The sequence below is a fragment of the Apteryx rowi genome, unplaced genomic scaffold (genome assembly GCF_003343035.1).
Source record: "Apteryx rowi isolate R43461 unplaced genomic scaffold, aptRow1 scaffold_0, whole genome shotgun sequence".
Taxonomy (NCBI): Eukaryota; Metazoa; Chordata; class Aves; order Apterygiformes; family Apterygidae; genus Apteryx; species Apteryx rowi.
In genome coordinates, this window is record NW_020447195.1 from 12,665,842 (window position 1) to 12,684,648 (window position 18,807).

An 18,807-nucleotide genomic window follows, 5' to 3' on the forward strand; every position below is an offset into this window, starting at 1 on the left:
CTTTTGCAAAAAATGTTGCAGAGTCCCTTCTGTGAGTCTGTATCCCAGTAGGCACATATTTAATTGGACACGTTAACTTTCTGTGTGTGTGAAGTGTTGCAGGGAAAGTGTTGCCTCTCTTTTAATTCCCCTGGAGGTCCAGTTTATAGGATTCTCTCATTTCTGCTAGTGCAGTTCACTTGACTTCAGTGGAGTCTGGTGGTTTTCACTGGTGCAAGAGATGTAGCAGGAAGTCCTTAGAGATATATCCACACTCTGTTTCGAGTGTGGATCCAAGGCTATGCTTGAGCTTGAACTCCCATCGCTTGACCCATTTGATGAGAGCTCTGGGCTCTGACAAACCTTGAAGAGCATCAGGAGAAAAAGAGAGGGTACAACTGTGGGCTTGTACAACCTCTCTCTAGCCCATCTCAACATTAGATGTCCAGTCTGCTCTTGTACTCTCATCATGTGACCAGCACTGGAAAACTAGGTGGCAGGAAGTGCCTTCCTAAAGCAATTTTTTTGCAGGCTGCAAGGGCAAACGGGGTTTATAGCCAGTGTGAGCTTGGGCTGCCTGTATAACAGTGAGGAGTCCCTATGGCAAGTCACAGGCACCCTGCACTGTGGGACGAAGGGAGAGGCATGGGGCTGGCTCCAGCCAGATTTTAACTGGCTCCCTGGCCCAGCAGTCCAAAGTACAGCAGAGCAGTAGCTTTACTTTCCATTCACTTCATCCCCACAGTTCACTTTCAGAGACTGACTTACTACTATATAATTATCAGCCATAAACCAAGTCATTCACTGTACTACACCTAGTTCACCTTTTCCTGGAACCCCGCTTTTAGCTTCTGTTTCCACACGAAGTACTTCATTAGCTGCCAGTTAGGGTTGCATTGAGAGAACATCTGCCATTACGCATGCTGTTTAGCAACAGGTGGAAGATGTGGAAATCAACAGCTAAGTTTAATTACACAATTTTTAAATGAAGACTAATACACCCTTTATTAAAACACACCCTTATACTGGAATTTTTGTGCCTCACAACATCGAAACAAATTTAGAGACATCCTTTTACCTCACTAATTTCTTTCATGCCTGTGGCCTGTACCTATCGCCCCATAAAGAGTTTAAGTAAACTCTACTAAACTTGAACTCTCCTGACCTTGAGGTTAACTGGACTCTGTATTTAGTTTATTATTTGCTGAAAAGGATGGTTTCCTGACACAGATTAATCTATAATGAAGAATTCCTAATTGTTCTCAAGGTAAAATTCCCTGTGATTTAACATTACCCTCCCTTTGCTTCCCAGATAATATCAGCAAGTGAAAAATGTCAGCATGCCAAAATATCATATACATTAGGCTGGGCAATTATCCCAATGTGTTTGTCAAACTGCCTTCTAACTGGACACCATACGAATTCCTTTAGAACATTTCCTAGGCCTCATTTGGTCATTCTGATTTGGCCCCCCTTCCCCTCCCTCCCAAAAAATCGGGATAGGTGCTCAGGTCACACAGTGATAAACTTTGCAGTAAAAGAGCGCTAAATTCCATAAATCATGCACCTCACTCTGGCTAGTCTCTAGTACCACAGTTGCAGTAAAGGAAAAGTACCACTTTGCAAGCCCACTGTATAAGGCTCTGAAGGAGTAAGCACATGTTTATGAATGTTTGTGTTGAAACATCTGGAGCCAGAAAGAATGATTTCCAAAGAAAAACAGGCAAAAATCAATCTCTGGATAGAATGTAAGATGCTGTATTTAATAACATGGACACTTACAACAGTACATGAAGAATCAACTATTCCTCAGTTTATTTAAAATTACAACTTAAAAATTTAATGATATAATGGGGGAGTATCCCCTTATTGCAGAAAGTGAGGATTTTGTTTCAGAAGCAGCAATGATTTGGTTTAATTTCTCATGGATTTCATATGCTATTTTGTTCAAGTTATTCAGAAACGGATCACTTATTGTACACCTTCCTCTTAACCAATCACATTTATAATCTTATAGGCTTTGATATCTGCAAATTTGTCACAGGAGAAATTAACAAGTAGATGCTTGGGGCCACTCTCAGAAGGGATGATTTTAAACTTTGTGCTAGATTTCTCACCGGCTTTCAGTGGCGGTACACTAAAAATAGGAAACAAAGGGAAAATGTCAGCTGAAAACAACCTTATGTGTCATCCTTGAGCTTCTTCACTATTGCTATCAGCTCTGTAGAATTCACAGGATGGCCRTGAAAAGACAGTATAGGGTTTAGCTATCGGACACGTATTTAAATACTCAACCCCATGCATTGAGATCTCTAGCAAATATATCATGCAGTGATCCAGATAAGCACACAAAGGGGGACATGTTAATACCATAAGAGATCAAACAATGCAGAACAGAAGATGTAAAAGAGATCATTGAATTATTAAAAAAAAAAAAAAAAAAGAATGAGCCAAGACAATGAAAAATGATAATAGGAATAAATTATGGCACCAAGAAAACCTAAGTACTTGCACACCAGGAAATCCTAAATGGAAGTTAAAATGTTTTAAAACAGTATTTTTTTTAATTCTTGAAAACTCATGTTTATGGTCATCCCAAACAGCCTTACCCTGTTATATTGTCTTGTCTTGCCTAGAGGATAAAGTTGCAGGTGATACATAACATGGGCTTGCTAAATTGCCTCAGGAGAGATTATAAGTAAGGGGATAGACCATTCCTAGTTGCCCAAGTGCAAATGACAATGTTAAGTTGCTGTGTACGTGGGTGTGCGTGTGTGTGTATATCCATGTTCAGTTAAAAAGCACTCTCCCATATCCTAGGCATTTTTTAAAAGCATCTGCATTTGCCAGTGCATTTAGAAGTTTGCGTGCAAGTTTGTGTATGTACCAAGTGAGAGACTGGCTGCAAATTTACTTTTATGTTTCAACTTTGAAATACTGAAAAAAAAAGGCATGACAAACTATAAATCATCAAAATTCTGTCATTCTGTGAAAACATAATAAGAAGAACTTGGGATTTATAGGAATAGGAACGTGTTTTATTCCAGTCTACTGATTCATCTGATCAGCACCACCTATATAAGGACCTTCTAATGAAGTGAGCTGTAGTTTAGATGGTTTCCTGAGCATGTTTCTTAATCTCCCAATATAATTAATTTTGTAGAGTTCTGGATGCAAAGCTTGAAAATCAGTGTGCCTGCAGTTCTTGTTTTGGAAAAATAGTTTCCCTTTTTTTAAAAAAAAAAAAATCATAATATTCACCGTTTTCCCTATTCTCTTTGTTCCTGCTTAATGGATGTCAGTTGTGTCTAAATTCTAGGCCTTAGTAAACTAAAATTAGTTATCTATGTAGCAGCTGCTGTGACTTTTTAACAAAGGTTGTGGTTTAGTCTGTTCTTTAAAGGTCATCCTTCTTAGTCGTGATTTATTATGCCTACAATAGTTATGCATAGAGCATACTTGAGGTTGTACATTTCAGACGTATGACCGCCCTTTTAGATGACAGCTTGTGTCTAAACAACCTGTGTTCATTTTTGTACACAAAACTGAGCCACTGGCGCATCTGTTTTTTACATGCATGTATGTCTGGCTGGCTGAGGTAAATGCAAATTGTTTAGGAGGCTGAACACTCTAACTGACACACACACTGCATTTTATAAAGTGAAAAGAAATCCTGGCTAAAATATTGTATAGTTTAGATATAGTGTAGGCAGAAACAGTSAAGTGCCCCACTGTCGATTCTGTAATCAGAACGCAAAAGTTAAACCCATCTGCCCTGTAGCTGCACAGAGAGCCTCAGTAAAATTTATTGCATGGGTATCATATATATTTTTTGCTGGAACCATAGGGTCCTACTAGATAGGTAGGCAAATAAGTTTTGTTAAATTATGACAGCTTTGAACCAAGTCTCCATCTGGCCTGTGCTTTGGTTCCAAAGTTTGGGAGGGCAAATAATTGCAATGTGCTTCATTATGAGAGACATTGTCCCTGACGGACCTCTCAAGTTACAGCATGAAGAAAATTCTGTCTGTCTCATCCCAGTGTTTACTTCAAAGTAATTCATGCCTACGTTCCAGCTCATATATCTTCAACAGCAGGAAGGAGGTCCTCTTTGTACTTACTTTATCTCAAGGATTCCTCTGACCAGGTCACTGCCTTCTACCTGCAGCACACAGTCCATCACTTCCATATCAATAGGATTGGTGAATATCACTTCCACATCCACTTCTTTATTTACTACTGCCTCACCCAGTACCTGTGCAAAGAAAATGCTTGAAAGGTGGAATTCTCAGTATTCTTTTCTCTCCAAGCCTCCCCAGCAGAGGCGATATTATGAGATGGTAGAATGGATCATGGCAGAATGTGAGCAGAACATCTCTTTGGAGGGAAGAAAGTGCTTATAAGAGATGAGCTCCCCTCATTTTCCCCTTTCTCTGCTGTTGGAGTTAGTAGCAAAGGGATAGCGCTTTACCTGTATGTCAATGGCAGGATTGTCCAGGGTGATGTCTCTTTGCACTAGCACTTGAATCCCACCTGCCACGTGACATAAGGCTGTTACTTGGATCGTGTTGTCTGTAGTTAAATGCTCTTGATATTTAGCGTATGATAGCTGAATGGGAAATTGTTTCTCTGTAATAAAAATAAATAAATAAATAAAAGTGTTTATCGATCCTTCTTAAGTCAACAGATACTTTAGTTAATATTTTCCTTCTATGTTGTGTCTGTGACTAGGAAGACCTTCAGTCATCACTGGCAAACTCAATTCATGCAGATCTATCAGTTTGTCAGAGGCAGAGTGATTTCTTCTCTATAATCCCTCCTCCATCCCTTACTACCATACTGCCTGGCTTGTGTCTCTCCCCATTGCTCTGACAGATAAGACAGATGGAGTTTAATGAATTGACCAGTGCTACCTCATTTGTTATAAGACATGCTCTGGTAGGACTCATCAGTCCTCTTTACTTATGGTATACAACACATGGGCTAAATAACGTGTTTGCATTCCCATTATCTTTTGTAGCCTTATCGGCTCTTTATCATCATGTGTTTTTACAGTAATTGTCATGCTGTAATTCAAACTAAGGAATACAGGATTGGAAGGGATCTCCTGTGTCTCTGAATCAGGGTAATTCCACAATTTTGGCTGTTCATACAATAGATGTCAGCGTCAGAAGAACTGTAGAGTATCTATGCTACATGCAAACACTGTGAATCACAAAATACTTTTCAGCAGCGTACAGCAGATGTGGGGAGCACACACGTCTGAACTCGTGTCCCCTCTACATCTCGTATCGTCTTCTGTTTGAAAAAAAAAAAAAAAAAAAAAAAAAAAGACAGGTCACCAATGTGAAGTGCCACAATAGAGAGCAAGAAACAGAGTATTGTGAATGGCTTAGATTGCTCCAATAGCAAGGGATTTGTTAAGTACAAATCCTAGCAAATGGTGCATGCTTCACTTGACAGAAGAGGGTAAAAATCTCTTCAAACGGTCTCTGCCATCAGAGAGCAGGTGAGATCAGAGAGCATCAGAGAGCAGGAGGTGACCCTCTCTTGACCCTAAATTCAGCCATTGGTTTAACACAGTGTGTGTAAGCACAAGACACCAGAGTACCTACATAACTGTAATGCTATTAGGAACATCTGCATGTAAGCTCTGTCTTCACTGAGAGTTCAGTTTCCAATACTTTAGAGGAAGCTGATAAATCCCAACTCCACAAGTCAAAATTACATATTAAGGAAGAGAAACATTATTTCTGCTTCTCACTAGTAACTTGAAGCCTAAGATTAATACAATATAGTGTCAATAGTGAATCAATCATTTTTCAGTTCTCCTTAGARTTTTTGACACATCTATTATCCCAAGCGCCTATCACTAAATTAATTTCATGTTTCCAAGAGTGCTCCTATTTAGGCATATCAAACACCATCTGAAAAAGGTCTTAGGTCCCTTACTCCTCAACTATGCTTGGATAATCACTTTCTTTTCCTACCTATTTTGGAGCTTAACAGGGTATTTCAGCTATTTCTATTCTTCATACTTTAATTCCATTCTAAGGTGCTAATGGATCAGGTTTCTTGCTTCTGCTGTTAGCTGTGTCCCATTATCTACCAGTAAGGCCCCTTGTAATTGACCAGAAGACATTCAGTTGGAGTCAATTTCTATGCTTTTTATGTTTTCCTTAGCTTTTCTTGGCAAGTTTTGTTAAAAGAAACTTCATTATGTTTACTCGCCACCTTCTTTTCATGCCTAATATACATTTTTCAAAACATGAATTTTGTGCATTTAAGCGCACAAAATTCAAGTGCAGTGTATTTTTAGCCTTTTCAGCCTCTTTTGTGTAGAAATTTAAGATTGTAATTTGTTGTGGCTTCCCCCCCCCCCCAAGTTTACTACCTTCAGAACTAATGCTCATTTACTGATAAAACAATCGCACAATTCTGATTAAAAGCTATATGAAGAATTACCTTCCTGAGGAGCCAGAGTGACAGGTATGGAGTCCTTCCAGATCTCATGAACGGGTCTCCTGGTGTATACAGTGCACCAAGCCGTCATATTTACCTGAACAGTCTTAGCATCAGAAGTTAGGTTTGCAAGAACCAGAATTAGATTGAGATCTTTTCCAACTTCTAAAGGGCCAGCCACCTTGAACTTCCCTGAAATGTCAGGCTTTTGATCAATCTCCGTTGGTGTTGGTGCTGTGGGATCAAATTTATCCTCTAGCCCCAGCTTCTTACGGGCTTTCTTAAAAACATCTCTTTCCTTTGTAGAACCTGTTAGTGAGAACCATGAAAATCATCCTCACCAGTTAAAATGCATCTCTTTTTACATGACTGTTAGAGACTGGTCAGCAGAACATAATGTCTGTGCTTACAGGCAAACAGACCCTCTGTTTTCCACAGCCACACATCATTTTCTGGATCTACAGTCAGTTTGTGTCACTGTTCCTGTAACAGTAATTCTTTGTAGCATCAAATCTTTGGTCTGAAGTTTCTCACTCTTCCCATTTCTAACCCCTCTTATGGGTGTAACACTGATAAGTGTAAATTCTTATCTGCTAATACAGAAAAGGCCCTACTATAAGGTGAAGTGTTGATGGCATTGGAAGGTAGCTATTTGGGTTCTGCTTTTCACCCTTCTGGATATATATATATATATATATATATATGAACACTGCTCATATATATATATATTTCATATATATATATGAATATATGCATATATATTTATATATTTCCGATAGCAGTGTTCATTGTTTGCACTTGAAAATTCAGTTAATGATTATTGTATTTATCTTTTTGCACTATCAAACCCAAAAGACTGACAAATTTACATGTTGTCTGACTCTTGAAAATGTTGCTTTTCTTGGGCTAGGTGGTGATTTAGCTTAGATTTCTGTAATACACATTTCATCCTTGTGTCAAATAATGGTGCTGTAGGCTAATTTTAACAAAGCAGAGACAGTGCACATTAGTGTAGGSAAGCAGAACAGTGAATGTTTTACTCAAAGTAATTGGACTTGTCTTATTCAGATCCCACAAATCAGCTCCATATCAGAAATGGCAGGGGCCGAATTTTTTAGTCTTTAACCTTCTCTTTCCCCTTTCTGTTAGAACTGAAGAAACTGAGTATAATTTTTGCTCCTACCGTATATATGAGCAGAATTGCTCACCAACAGACTCCTATCCTAAAGTTTCTGTAAGTTTTAGAATGAAGTGTCTGTGTAACCATAAGAACAGAATTTTTCTTTACCTTCTGCATATTTATAATCATTGGTGACGTCTACACGGTCATCTCTACCAACTGCCTTTGTGCTGATGAATTGGCCAATTACTGTGGACTCAGAGAACATTAATGTTTTCTTTCCATTTGCGGGATCATAATTCCAGTACATACAGTCTGCATTCACTTCTGCAAATACGAATGGGCAATCATAGTCCAGATCTACATCTCCTTCTTTGACGGCGTTCCGCGAGGCAGGACCACACTGATAAATCCCTACAGCGTCAAGAAAAAATAATTTAGGACTAATCAACTGTTTCATAGTAGGCAGGGTACCTAGACAGATATTTATCAGTGATGCCTGAATTATGGAGCCCTGGTGTTCTACTCCAGCCCTTTCATCCATACAGTGACTTGTACCAGGCTAATTATCAACGTATCTTGTATTTATTCTGAAGGTACACTTGATGTATTTTATAATATCTTTTAATTTTCAAAAGCTCTGAATACCTACATTGGAAATGTGGGATTAGCTGAGACAGACTGGTCCTAGAAGCCTAGTTTGGCATCCAAAGAGGAGCTGAGGCTTCTCTAATGAAACAGAGAACGTATTCTCTTCTGCTACTCTATTTCTGGACAAGGAAATAAATTACTTTGACAATGGTTGAATTTCTTCTTCCCTGTGAAAGTGACTGACTTTATAATTTTTCAACATTATTCCTGAAATGAAATCTGTGTACCTCCGCTTTCTTCTTGAGGAGTTGCATCCAGAATTTGCCATCCACTGTATGAGGGGCCCAAGTCACTGCGAGAAAACCAGCTTTCATTCCAGACATGGAAATTCCTATATTCAAAAATGAACAAAGTCAGCTACTAGTACGTGTGTCTGCTTTTACATCCATATTCTGTTTTTGCCTCCTCCCACCTACCAACCAATTTTTTTTTTGGGGGGGGGGGGGCGGGTAAATCAATGGAGTCTTTGTCATCTTTGCATTTTCGCTTCTCCATGGATTTCCTAGGGTCTTATCTGGCCCATGACAGAGCATTGGGATACTTCAGTACTGTTACAAAATTACATTCATCTGCTTACAGCCCCAAGAAGATGCTGTCATATCCAGGATCTGCTGGGGCTCAACATTGATCTGTCCATGGCTGTATGTTAAGAGTCTGTAAATATCCTTTCACTTAAGGGTTCTTCTACTATCTAGCTAGAAGCTGCTTTCTGGATGTTCTTTGTTGTTGATATTCATAAAAGGGTGAATAGAGACTAGTTTTCTAAAATACCATGTTTTGCGGCTGTATCGTATGCATGTCTTATCCACTGATACAATGGCACACTCTCAAATTGAAGCTTGTCCCTCCCATTGCTTTCTGCACCCATTAACCTACTGGGAAAACATAAGAATTGAACATCAGAGCAGAAAATAATAAAACCTGTGTTGCTGTTATAAACTATGAGGGAGAAAAAAAAAGAAAAGAAAAAAAAATAACACAGTCTTCTGGGGGAAGCTGGCTTCCATAAGAAGTAATCAAGATAAGGGCCATTTTCTTCTAAATTCCTATTCACACCCATCACCTTAATTAAATGTATCACATGTTTTAATTCTGTCAGGTTCTTAGCTGAGACTGACCATATCCACTGTGATTCTATCTCAGTCAGATCAGAGCTGAAAATTGCATTATGTAACAGACTTAAATGTTCAAGGGCAGAAAGCAAATTTGTAAAATTATACAAAAAGTCTTGAGCCTTTTTTTCCCCAAAAGTTCTGAGCATGTAGTCCTTTGTTTTAGCTGTGTCTTACAGCACAATGCTGCAGTTATCACTTATATTCAGGATGGCTCCAGAACAAGCAGAGGAGTAAACAGGGCAAAAAGCAAGGGGCTGCATCTGTTCTTTGATGAATACAAACTTGTTTGAATTGCATCCGATGCTTAATCATGGCAATAATTAAGTTATTTTCACTGCAAATGATCTCACTGCAAGAAAAAAGCTGGGCTCAGTTCTGTTGAACTTTTACAGTTTAACATGAACTATTTTTGAAAGCTAGTTCCAAACTAAATCAAGTCCCACTGTTTGATATTTCCAGTGTAGTATCACAAATTTTCAGTCACCTGTGTCATCATAGCTGTAACTCTTCCTGTCTTGGCTTCAGTTTGCCATTGTAACTTATGTCATAATTATCTGTTTAACTAAGAAAGAGCRAAAATGCTGCTTATGTTTACACTGAGTTTAATAGGATTACAGGTTTTTTTGATCCTGTATGTGTCGTCGTTTTGAGGACAATTTTTAACGAATTAACAGAGCATTTGTCATTAGAATCTACACTCTGTACCTGAAGACCCTATTCCTCACTGATAGGTCTTACTATTAAATACTGTAGAGCTTTACCAGATGCTGTCAGCTCCCCTGTTCAAATGATTTCCAGAAGTATCATAAAACTCATCCACACGCAAGTTTCCATCTGCATCATGAGCAGAGCTGAAGTTTGTAATCGTTCGAGTGGGAATCCCCAGACATCTAAGCACTAAAGAGTCAATACACACCCATAGTTAAAAAGAAGTATTGCTGGAATATGAAGTTCCATATAACATACTAATATCTTGAAAGACTTCCAGGTAGACATTATTATTAGTGTTTCCTATACCAGAGTCTGTGCAGGGTCAGTATGCGTATTACATAAAACATACCTGTAGTCAACACTGCTGCAAAAACCCAACACTGTCCATATCTTACAGGCTTGAATCCTGATTTCTTCCAGTTTTGCAGGATTTCACCACTTCCAGTCCAGCTGCTCGGACTTTTCCCACCCTCATAATTTCCACTCCAGTTTCCTAGCAGCACCCCTTGGTCATCATTGCTGTTGACCTGTAAAAATATTCACTAAATTTGTGAAAAGATAAATTAAGAGTTTAAAACAGAAAAATCAGTGTGTGCGTAGGAGGGAAGAAAAGCCTTAAATGGTGTTTTAGTGGACAAAAGCCACTGCTTCATGCAGTTGGCCTTCAGGAAGTCATATTTTTTTAGAGAAATGAAATATGTGTCCCCTCAAATAATGAACAGCATTTAACCACCGTCTCTCCCACTCAAGTACAGTAACACGAGGCAAGAAGACAAACACCAGTGTGTGGTGAACCTTCCTGTCATGAGGTAGCAACTTTGTCACTGTATGATTGAATGGCATCATCAGTTTATACAATGCAGTTCCCATAGCTTTCAGAGTGTGCCTGGCTGATGACACAGAGTGAATCTTCAGCAAATTTATAGACAATACTACATTAGGGGAAGTGGCTGACACAACAAATAGAGCAGAGCATTGATCTAGACTCGCCTTGAGAATCTTGAGGACTGGGCCAACAGAAACCTCATGAAGCCCATAAAGAAAAGGTGTAAGGTTCTGAACTTGGGGCAGAATAACCCTTCCGTTGGTACAGGCTGGGAAGCAGCCGGCTGAGTGGCAGCCCTGCTGAAAGGGGCCTGGGAGTTATGGCAAATGCCAGATGGAATTTGAGTCAACAGTGTTCTCTTGTCATGAATAAGGAAAAGCACGCACTGGGATACACTAGGACAAACATGTCTGGAAGATGGAGAGAAGTTATTATCCCATTTAATTGGTGCTAGTGAGGTTGTGCTGGGAATACTGTGCCCAGCTGAGACACTGAAGAGGGACCAGGAGAGAGGACTACCAAGATGGTCAGGGGCCTAGAGCACAGGAGCTGCAAGAGGAAGTTGAGAGAGCTGGGCTGGGTCAGTGTGGTGAAGAAGGGGATAAGGGGAAATCTAGTCGCAGCTTACAACTAACTGAAGGGGAGAGACAAAATTGACAAAGCCAAACTTTTCTCAGTACTGGCAGATTATATAACAAGAGGCAACAGCAGAAGGTTATAGCTTGCGAAAATTGTATTGGACACAAGAGAAAAATTCCTCACTACATGGATACCACAGCACTGGACAGGTCATCCAGAGGGCCTATGAAACCTCCATCCTTGGAGATTTTCAAGACAGCCTGACAGAGCCATGGCTGATCTGATCTAGTGCTACTGTAGGCTCACATGAAATGGGAGGTTGGACTAAAGACCTCCAGGGACCGGTCCCTCTACATACCACCCCACCACTTACACTTTCAGTTTGAYAACTGGATATCAAAGCGATAAAGTATCAGAAATACCACAGATGAAATAAATCTAGCAGGCTCAAATCAGACAGCCACCCAGAGGTTTCTCTGGCTCACGTTTTTGGTGCACAAAAACAGTGGCCTAAAATTTCCTGAGAAGTGTCTTCATACTCATTTTAGCTAACTGCTTTAAAAGAACAGGTAGTGGTTTGGACTTTTGAATAGCTTGCTTACCATTGCACTGAGAACACGGCCCACATATTTGGGATCATTTCGGTGAGATACATCTGTGGCAGGATCCTGGCGGTAGTTTAAACTTCGATCCAGCATGGAAAGGCAAATATCGAGAATATCTCCTTGAAACTATGTTACAGAAATACATTAGTGTATTGGGACCACAGATTGTTCTACTGTACTAAAAATCAAAATAAAAAGAGCCACATAATTGGTTAACGTTTTCCAAAGCACTGAATGAAGTGTTGTGGCTCAACCAGGAATTACCAGATGAAAAGATGGCCTCAACAACTATGAAGATTAGAACTTGAAGAGCTTTTCAAAACTTGGAATCTGTGTAGTGAAGGCAGGGTCTGTGCTTCCCAGTGTTGCTACAGTACTTTACTACATAGCAGAAACGAAGATTTCTGCAGGCTGCATCTCTGAGTCCTGAGCCATATGACTAATTGGTCCTACAAATCCTCCTGTTAATCAGCGTAACAGGGCTTGACAGGAGTTCTAATTTCAGTACTGGACTCTACTGTGTTTCTGAGGTATATGACTGTGTTGAACTGGGAAGACTGAACAAGCCCTTGTCACCCAGCTCATGTGAAAACAGGAGCACAGAACACCAAAGTTTCAACCCTGCGTTTACCTGGCCAAAGTTCCATCCAAAGCTGTTGATATGCTGTTTATTGCCTGCAAAAATGATGCCAAACTCTTCTAGCACATATTCCTCACACTCAGCCTTGTTAGGCAAGAACACATCATCACCTGAAAAGCCAAAGCAGAGGTCTGTAACACCACATCTGGCAAAATACATGAAATCCCTATATGGGAACCTCAGTAAGAATGTTTGCAGATATGCACCCTTTGCTGTTCTCGTTGGTATAAACAGATGGTGAAACTCAGGTTTTCCTATATTTAGAGAAGGTGGGATATATTAGAGAGGAGAAAGAGGTATGGACCTGTCTCATCTGGAAGAAGGTGGCAGCTGGTAGATTTGTCTTTTTTCATGGTTTCTCAGAGACCGGGCACACTCTTCTAAACTCATGCAGAAGCAGAGAAACTCTGGCAAAAGCAGAACTTAATCTACATCTTTCAGGGTAAGAAGCTTTCCAGTAAGTATATATACTATATATCCAGTAAGTATATAGTATATAAAGTATAGTATATAAAGAGCTGATTTGATGTACCAGAAGGTCCTAAGAAACTGTTAAACCATTTCCTGTTCTCAGTGCTAGGTTATGTGGTGAATGTTCAGCTCCTGTGCAAAAAAATGCATAGATCAAGTGCAGAAGCTGCAAATATTAATGAAGCAATGAGAGAGTTGGTTCTTTCAGGGGAAGTCCAACATGTTCATACCTGAAGACCAAGGGTTAAAGAGCAAAACGAAGGTGCCAAGGTTTGCTGGCGAGGAGCTGCCACTTGAAGTACTTTGCACATTCAGCTTGTAACGTCCTATGACTGCATTAGCTGGGCTGGAAATGGAGATGCTCACAGAGTTGGAAGTGGTGGACTGCAGAACTGCACTCCAGCTCTCCTTGCTCACTGTGCTGGAGATACCAAACGTGGCCTGGGTGTTAGCTTGCTTTGAAGGCTTTGGACCTTTTAAAGAAAATAAACAACACTGTTTTTTTTTCCAGATGTCTGAAATAGAGATTTAATTGTCAATAAACACCACCCTCCCCTGCAGCTGAGTTCATGCCATATGTTTGAAACTGAAGAAAGCTATCGCTGCCAGTTGAGGTGGGAGTAATACAAAAAACACCTCAATCAGTCCCATGGCTATGTAAACCAGCGTGTTGGCTCTGAGGTATTCTTGTTCCCATATAGTGAATATCAAGCTAAAAGAATGTCACCAGATGGCATTACTAATTCTGAGAAAGAAGAAGTTGGGAGCTATACCTGTTTCTGCGACGAATGTTAAGTTTTGCTCAGGCTGTCCCGTTCCATTGAAGGTGACAGTGAAGGCCTGACCTCTCCTCACAATCAGCTCTTTGCTAGAAAATTTACTTGTACGATGGTCTCTTGCATTTTCTTTCAGATGCCAATTGATACTTGGCTGCGTCAAAGCTGTGAAAAAAATGAGAAGAGCAAGAAAACTCGAGGGTACATCCAAGACTTTATGGGGAGGAAGAAGCATGGACTCACTCTAGAGAGTTGCATGTTACTCTCTACAGGTAACTAGTAGCCACGTGAGATTTCTATCACAAATAGAAATCAGTTATTTGCGAGTATTTTATCCTTTTTTTTTGGAGAGACTCCCCCTGTGGAGACTGATAGGGACTATCTGCATAACTAAATATAAAAGATCTAGTATTTGCCATACCAAAGAAGAATCAGAAAGAAATCTAAGAGGAGAGAACCATGAGAGAATTGAATATGAATGAGTTACTTGGATAAAGAATATAGCTGAACTCAGCTATGTTTTTCAAGGTGTCATCCGGTCTGTGATATGGTGTTGTACCAACAGAGGCACAGCTTCACGGTCTCTGAATAAGAAAAGAAGAAATCTGATCGATCTGAGAAACATTTCTGTATTTAAAACTGTGACATGATCTCTAGCTCCCTTTACCTTTCATGTACCTCTGATATAACTGATAGCWGTTATCTTTTGGAAGCACCTATCAAGAATATGCTAACTAGGCTGTCATTTGGCAGTGAGAGAGAAGGTAGAATCGGAGCGATAACACTACTAAAATCATGTGTATGAAATGTTGCAGAGAGCTGTTGTGTGTGAGCTGTGGCTTCTGTGGAGGTCAAACAGTAAGCACCTCAGATCAGTTTGGTTCTGGCATCACCAGAGCCAAACTGATGGAGGGTTCTCTAGTAGGAGGTAACTTGATGGTTTAAGTGAAGTGGACAAGTACAGAAGAAAAAGAACCTTTTTCCTAAGGGTACTGCATGTTTTTTAAAATTGTTTTACTATTCTCCATTCCCCACCCAGAAAGAGAGAACAGGAAAGAGTAACAGTGTGGTCCCTAGTAATAGAACAGAGCTACCCCGTGCCATTATTGAGTAAAAAACATTATCTTGTGTTCAACCAGATTCATGGAAAAATATTTTTTACAGCATGATCTTAAGTTTATCAAGTTTAGGCAATCCTTCAGGTAACTACATTAGTAGCCTTAGCAATGTAGTCACACTTCAAACATGAGAAATGTGGTTTTTTATGGTATCTAGGCAAGCAGCCCACACTTGGATTTTTCAGGAACATACCTACCTTAAAAAAAATTTTTTTTTCAAAAATTTAGCAATGACACACATCTGTTGTAGAGCAAGGTTGGGACTGGGGGAGACTTGTCTTTAGAAAGGCAGGCATTAGCTGCCAAGGTTGGAAGAGCAACATGGGACCTTTTATAATAATTATTAAACTGGGCAATTTGCATGTGTATAAATATTTAGCATACAAGCAAAAAAAAAAAAAAAAACCTTCAAATTTTTCATCCTCCCTACCCCACTGTCAGGTTTCAAARCTCTCTCCACATTCTAGCCTCCCTCAGCCTTTGCAATGGTACCTTCTCCAGGTTCTGCTTTGTCTCTGTTGCTCTTATGCCAGATTTGCCAGTCTCTCTTTTACACTGCTTATGTCTGACATCTTCAAATAGCTGTAGACTTTCCTTTCCTTCCTATGTACAAAAGACAGCATTTTTACCTCAGATAATGTACCCGTTCTCCCAAATTCCATTCTGACAAGCTTGCTTTATCCATATGCACAGCAAGTGAAGAAATACAATTCCCATGAAAATCCTCCTCCTGAATCCTAATGGAAGGACTTTTTCTTCCTTGTTTTTCTTGGATCAAAGCTCATTAGAGGAGTAGCGACCTTTCAGTGTCCATTACAGTGCTGAATATGATGTATGGATGTAAGAAAATAATAGAGCACCACAGAAGGGGCTTGCTCCCTTGCTCACCTTGGCCCATATCTGGTCAATACGTCCTGTATGAGCAGCTTCTGGACTTTTCCTCTGAATGTCTTCCTCTACTTCTCTTCTCTCAAGGAATAGATCATGCCTTTCACGTCTTTAAAAGTCTACTTGTAAAATTGCCTGTTTGCAATATTTCCTTTGGGGGTGGAGCATGAATAGCCTCCTTTGCTTCCCAGCCCTTTATCTAACAGATGAGCTTGAGGAGTCATTCTTCATTCCTTTTTCACTCTCTCCTGAGTTCATTTCTTTGCAAATTAAAATCTGAAGCTTGGACAACATTTATCCTTAACAGTCTGGCCATTTGTTTCTTAGTGCATTTAAATCTGTAAGAATTTCAATATTCAGTTGCTTTTCTTTCTGTTATAATGATGCATTTATAGTAATAACATAAGTCCTTCTTTTCATCACATTGCTTTTAATTTGGGGCTCTTCATGAGCAATATTTTCAGTGGTGTTCTTTTTAAAATTAATTCACAAAATCCTTTGTTTTTCTGGCGCTGCTTCCTTGAGTGCTTTTCAATCCATTTCATGTCTAAATGAGGGCCGGCAGAATTTACACCCTTGCAAAGTGTGCTTTTTTTCTGGTGTTTCTAAGAAGTTTACCCTTACTAATGTGTTGTTTTCTCTTGTTGGGGCTAGTCAGAACGTATGCTGCAGAGATAGTTCATGTAATTAGCATTGGTAGAAAAAGCTGAATGTACCTCATGTTGTAATGACACTATTTTTCTCTGCATTTTAGTAATTGCAAAACAATGAGTAAGCTATTGCTTCTTCCCCAAATTTAATCAGACCAAATTTAAAGAAACATTTTTTTGGTTATCTTGTAGTTACAGTTTAGCGACATTAAAAAGACAAGCACTCAATGTCATATTTGCATGACACACTACCCAGAAGATGCGCAAAGACTGTGATAAAATACCTATCATTGTTATCATCTGGTATACTACTACTTTTTTGATAGCATATGCCTGAACATCCATTGGAGATGCCAATTTGTGTGCAAAAATTTTTGACTTTCATTTCAAGGAGAGTGATTTTGGTCAGGCTTTGCAAGTGGCTCCACTTTCTATAAAGGAAGAGATGCGCTAATTCTGGTATTTTTACAATACAGAATTGCAGAACGGTTGAGGTTGGAAGGGACCATTAAAGATCATCTGGTCCAACCCCCTGCTCAAGCAGGATCACCTAGAGCACGCTGCCCAGGACCCTGTCCGGATGGCTTTTGCATATCTCCAAGGATGGAGACTCCACAGCCTCTCTGCAAAACCTGTTCCAGTGCTCAGTCACCCTTGCAGTAAAAAAGTTTTTTCTCATGTTCAGACAGAACATCCCTTGACCTGCTGGCACGGCTCTGCTCTTCCTGATGCAGCCCAGGATACCATTGGCCTTCTTGACCACAAGGGCACATTGCTTGCTTGTGGTCAGCCTGCAGTCCACCAGGATCCCCAGGTCCTTCTCTGCAGAGCTGCTTTCCAGCAGGTCAGCCCCCAGCCTGTACTGGTGCATGGGGTTATCCTCCCTAGATGCAGGACTCTGCACTTCCCTTTATTGAACTTCATGAGGTTCCTCTCTGCCCATCTCTCCAGCCTGTCGAGGTCCCTCTGAATGGCAGCACAGCCTTCTGGTGTATCAGCCACTCCTCCCAGTTTTGTATCATCAGCAAACTTGCTGAGGATGCAGTCTGTCCCTTTATCCAGGTCATTGATGAGTATGTTGARCAAGACTGGACCCAATATTGACCCTTGGGGTACACTGCTAGTTGCTAGAAAAAGAAAAACTTTGGAGGTTTCAGCAGTTAAGCTACCCTCTTCTAGCCCTGCTTTTACATTCTCTTTAATGATCTGAGCACACATGCTAGCATTTTTCATAATAAATTCTCAGTAGGCTTTGAGTCTATTTTCAGATACATAGCAGAAATTTTCTCTTTGATAGAAAGATTAGTTACTATTGGGCGGGGTGGTGGTGGTGAGGGGGTGTCAGTGATTATTCCCTAAATGGCAGCCAGTACATATTTGGTCATGCATTTCTCTTTTTTTGTGATAGTGATAGTGTACTGAATATCATGGTCTCATAGTTCAATGACATAACTGTTTTTCTATTTGGCGATATGATAGCATCATTATAAACAGCATGTTCAGAAACACAGATACAGTACATTTATTCTGGAAGACAGTATGGCAAGGAGAATGAGTTGTGTTTATTGCATCAGCTTCCTGTGTTTTATTCCCCTCTCTGGCTAAGTTGCCTTGCAGACCTGTCATTTGCTTTGTTTGAAAAACAGATGGATGATACATACTAGACCTGTGGACTGAAGATTATGGGCCAAAGTTGAGAATGAGGGTTACATTGTGGAGAAATATTAACAGTAGTCAGAATACTAGTCCAGCAGAATGCATTTTTTCCTAGCTGCCCTGGCCTAAGCACCTTCCTGTAAACCAGGTGGTATTGTATAGTGTAAATGTGAGGAGTGCACAGGTATGCACCTGACATGTTTGGAGGACAGCTAGAGAAGACTCTTTTGGACCTCAAAATGTGAAAGCTCTAAGCCATCTTAGTATTTTGCTTCATGAACACAGAACTATCTGTATCTGAATCATGTTTTTACAGACTAGTTCAGTCATTTGCCTCGTGACATCCTTTTCCAGTAATATTCAGGTTTCTTCCCTCAGTCCAGTAACTGTTAATGAAATGAATATAAAGGAGGAAGAGTTCAGCACTGAACAGTGAAGGAAGCCTTTTGTGATAGAATAATTCACCTGAATATTACTTCCTCTCCTTCTTAGCATTGTCTTCCTCTTCCTCACAAGCTCTATATTAATCCAATGACACTTTGAATTCTATTAAATGTCAC

General features: G+C 39.9%; 1 protein-coding gene across 1 annotated transcript; it reads right to left on the reverse strand.

The window, feature by feature from the left end:
* Positions 1-1,721: 1,721 nt before the first annotated feature.
* Positions 1,722-16,033, reverse strand: LOC112962064 (protein-glutamine gamma-glutamyltransferase E-like). Its single transcript, XM_026057924.1, has 13 exons — positions 15,942-16,033; positions 13,933-14,100; positions 13,390-13,632; positions 12,680-12,798; positions 12,046-12,174; positions 10,388-10,565; positions 10,089-10,224; positions 8,440-8,543; positions 7,730-7,975; positions 6,445-6,750; positions 4,451-4,608; positions 4,101-4,234; positions 1,722-2,116 (listed from the first exon to the last, which is right to left on the reverse strand). Exons 1-13 carry the CDS (start codon positions 15,949-15,951, stop codon positions 1,969-1,971), a joined length of 2,079 nt encoding a protein of 692 aa, XP_025913709.1. The 5' UTR covers positions 15,952-16,033; the 3' UTR covers positions 1,722-1,968.
* Positions 16,034-18,807: the final 2,774 nt, after the last annotated feature.

What these genes read in the sequence shown, in the direction of transcription:
- LOC112962064 (XM_026057924.1), bottom strand. An exon ending in GCCGTGTTCTCAGTGCAATG is followed by an intron (nt 10,566 to 12,045) that starts GTAAGCAAGCTA and finishes ATATTTTTACAG; the next exon opens with GTCAACAGCAATGATGACCA. An exon ending in AGAGGAATCCTTGAGATAAA is followed by an intron (nt 2,117 to 4,100) that starts GTAAGTACAAAG and finishes TCCTATTTTTAG; the next exon opens with TGTACCGCCACTGAAAGCCG.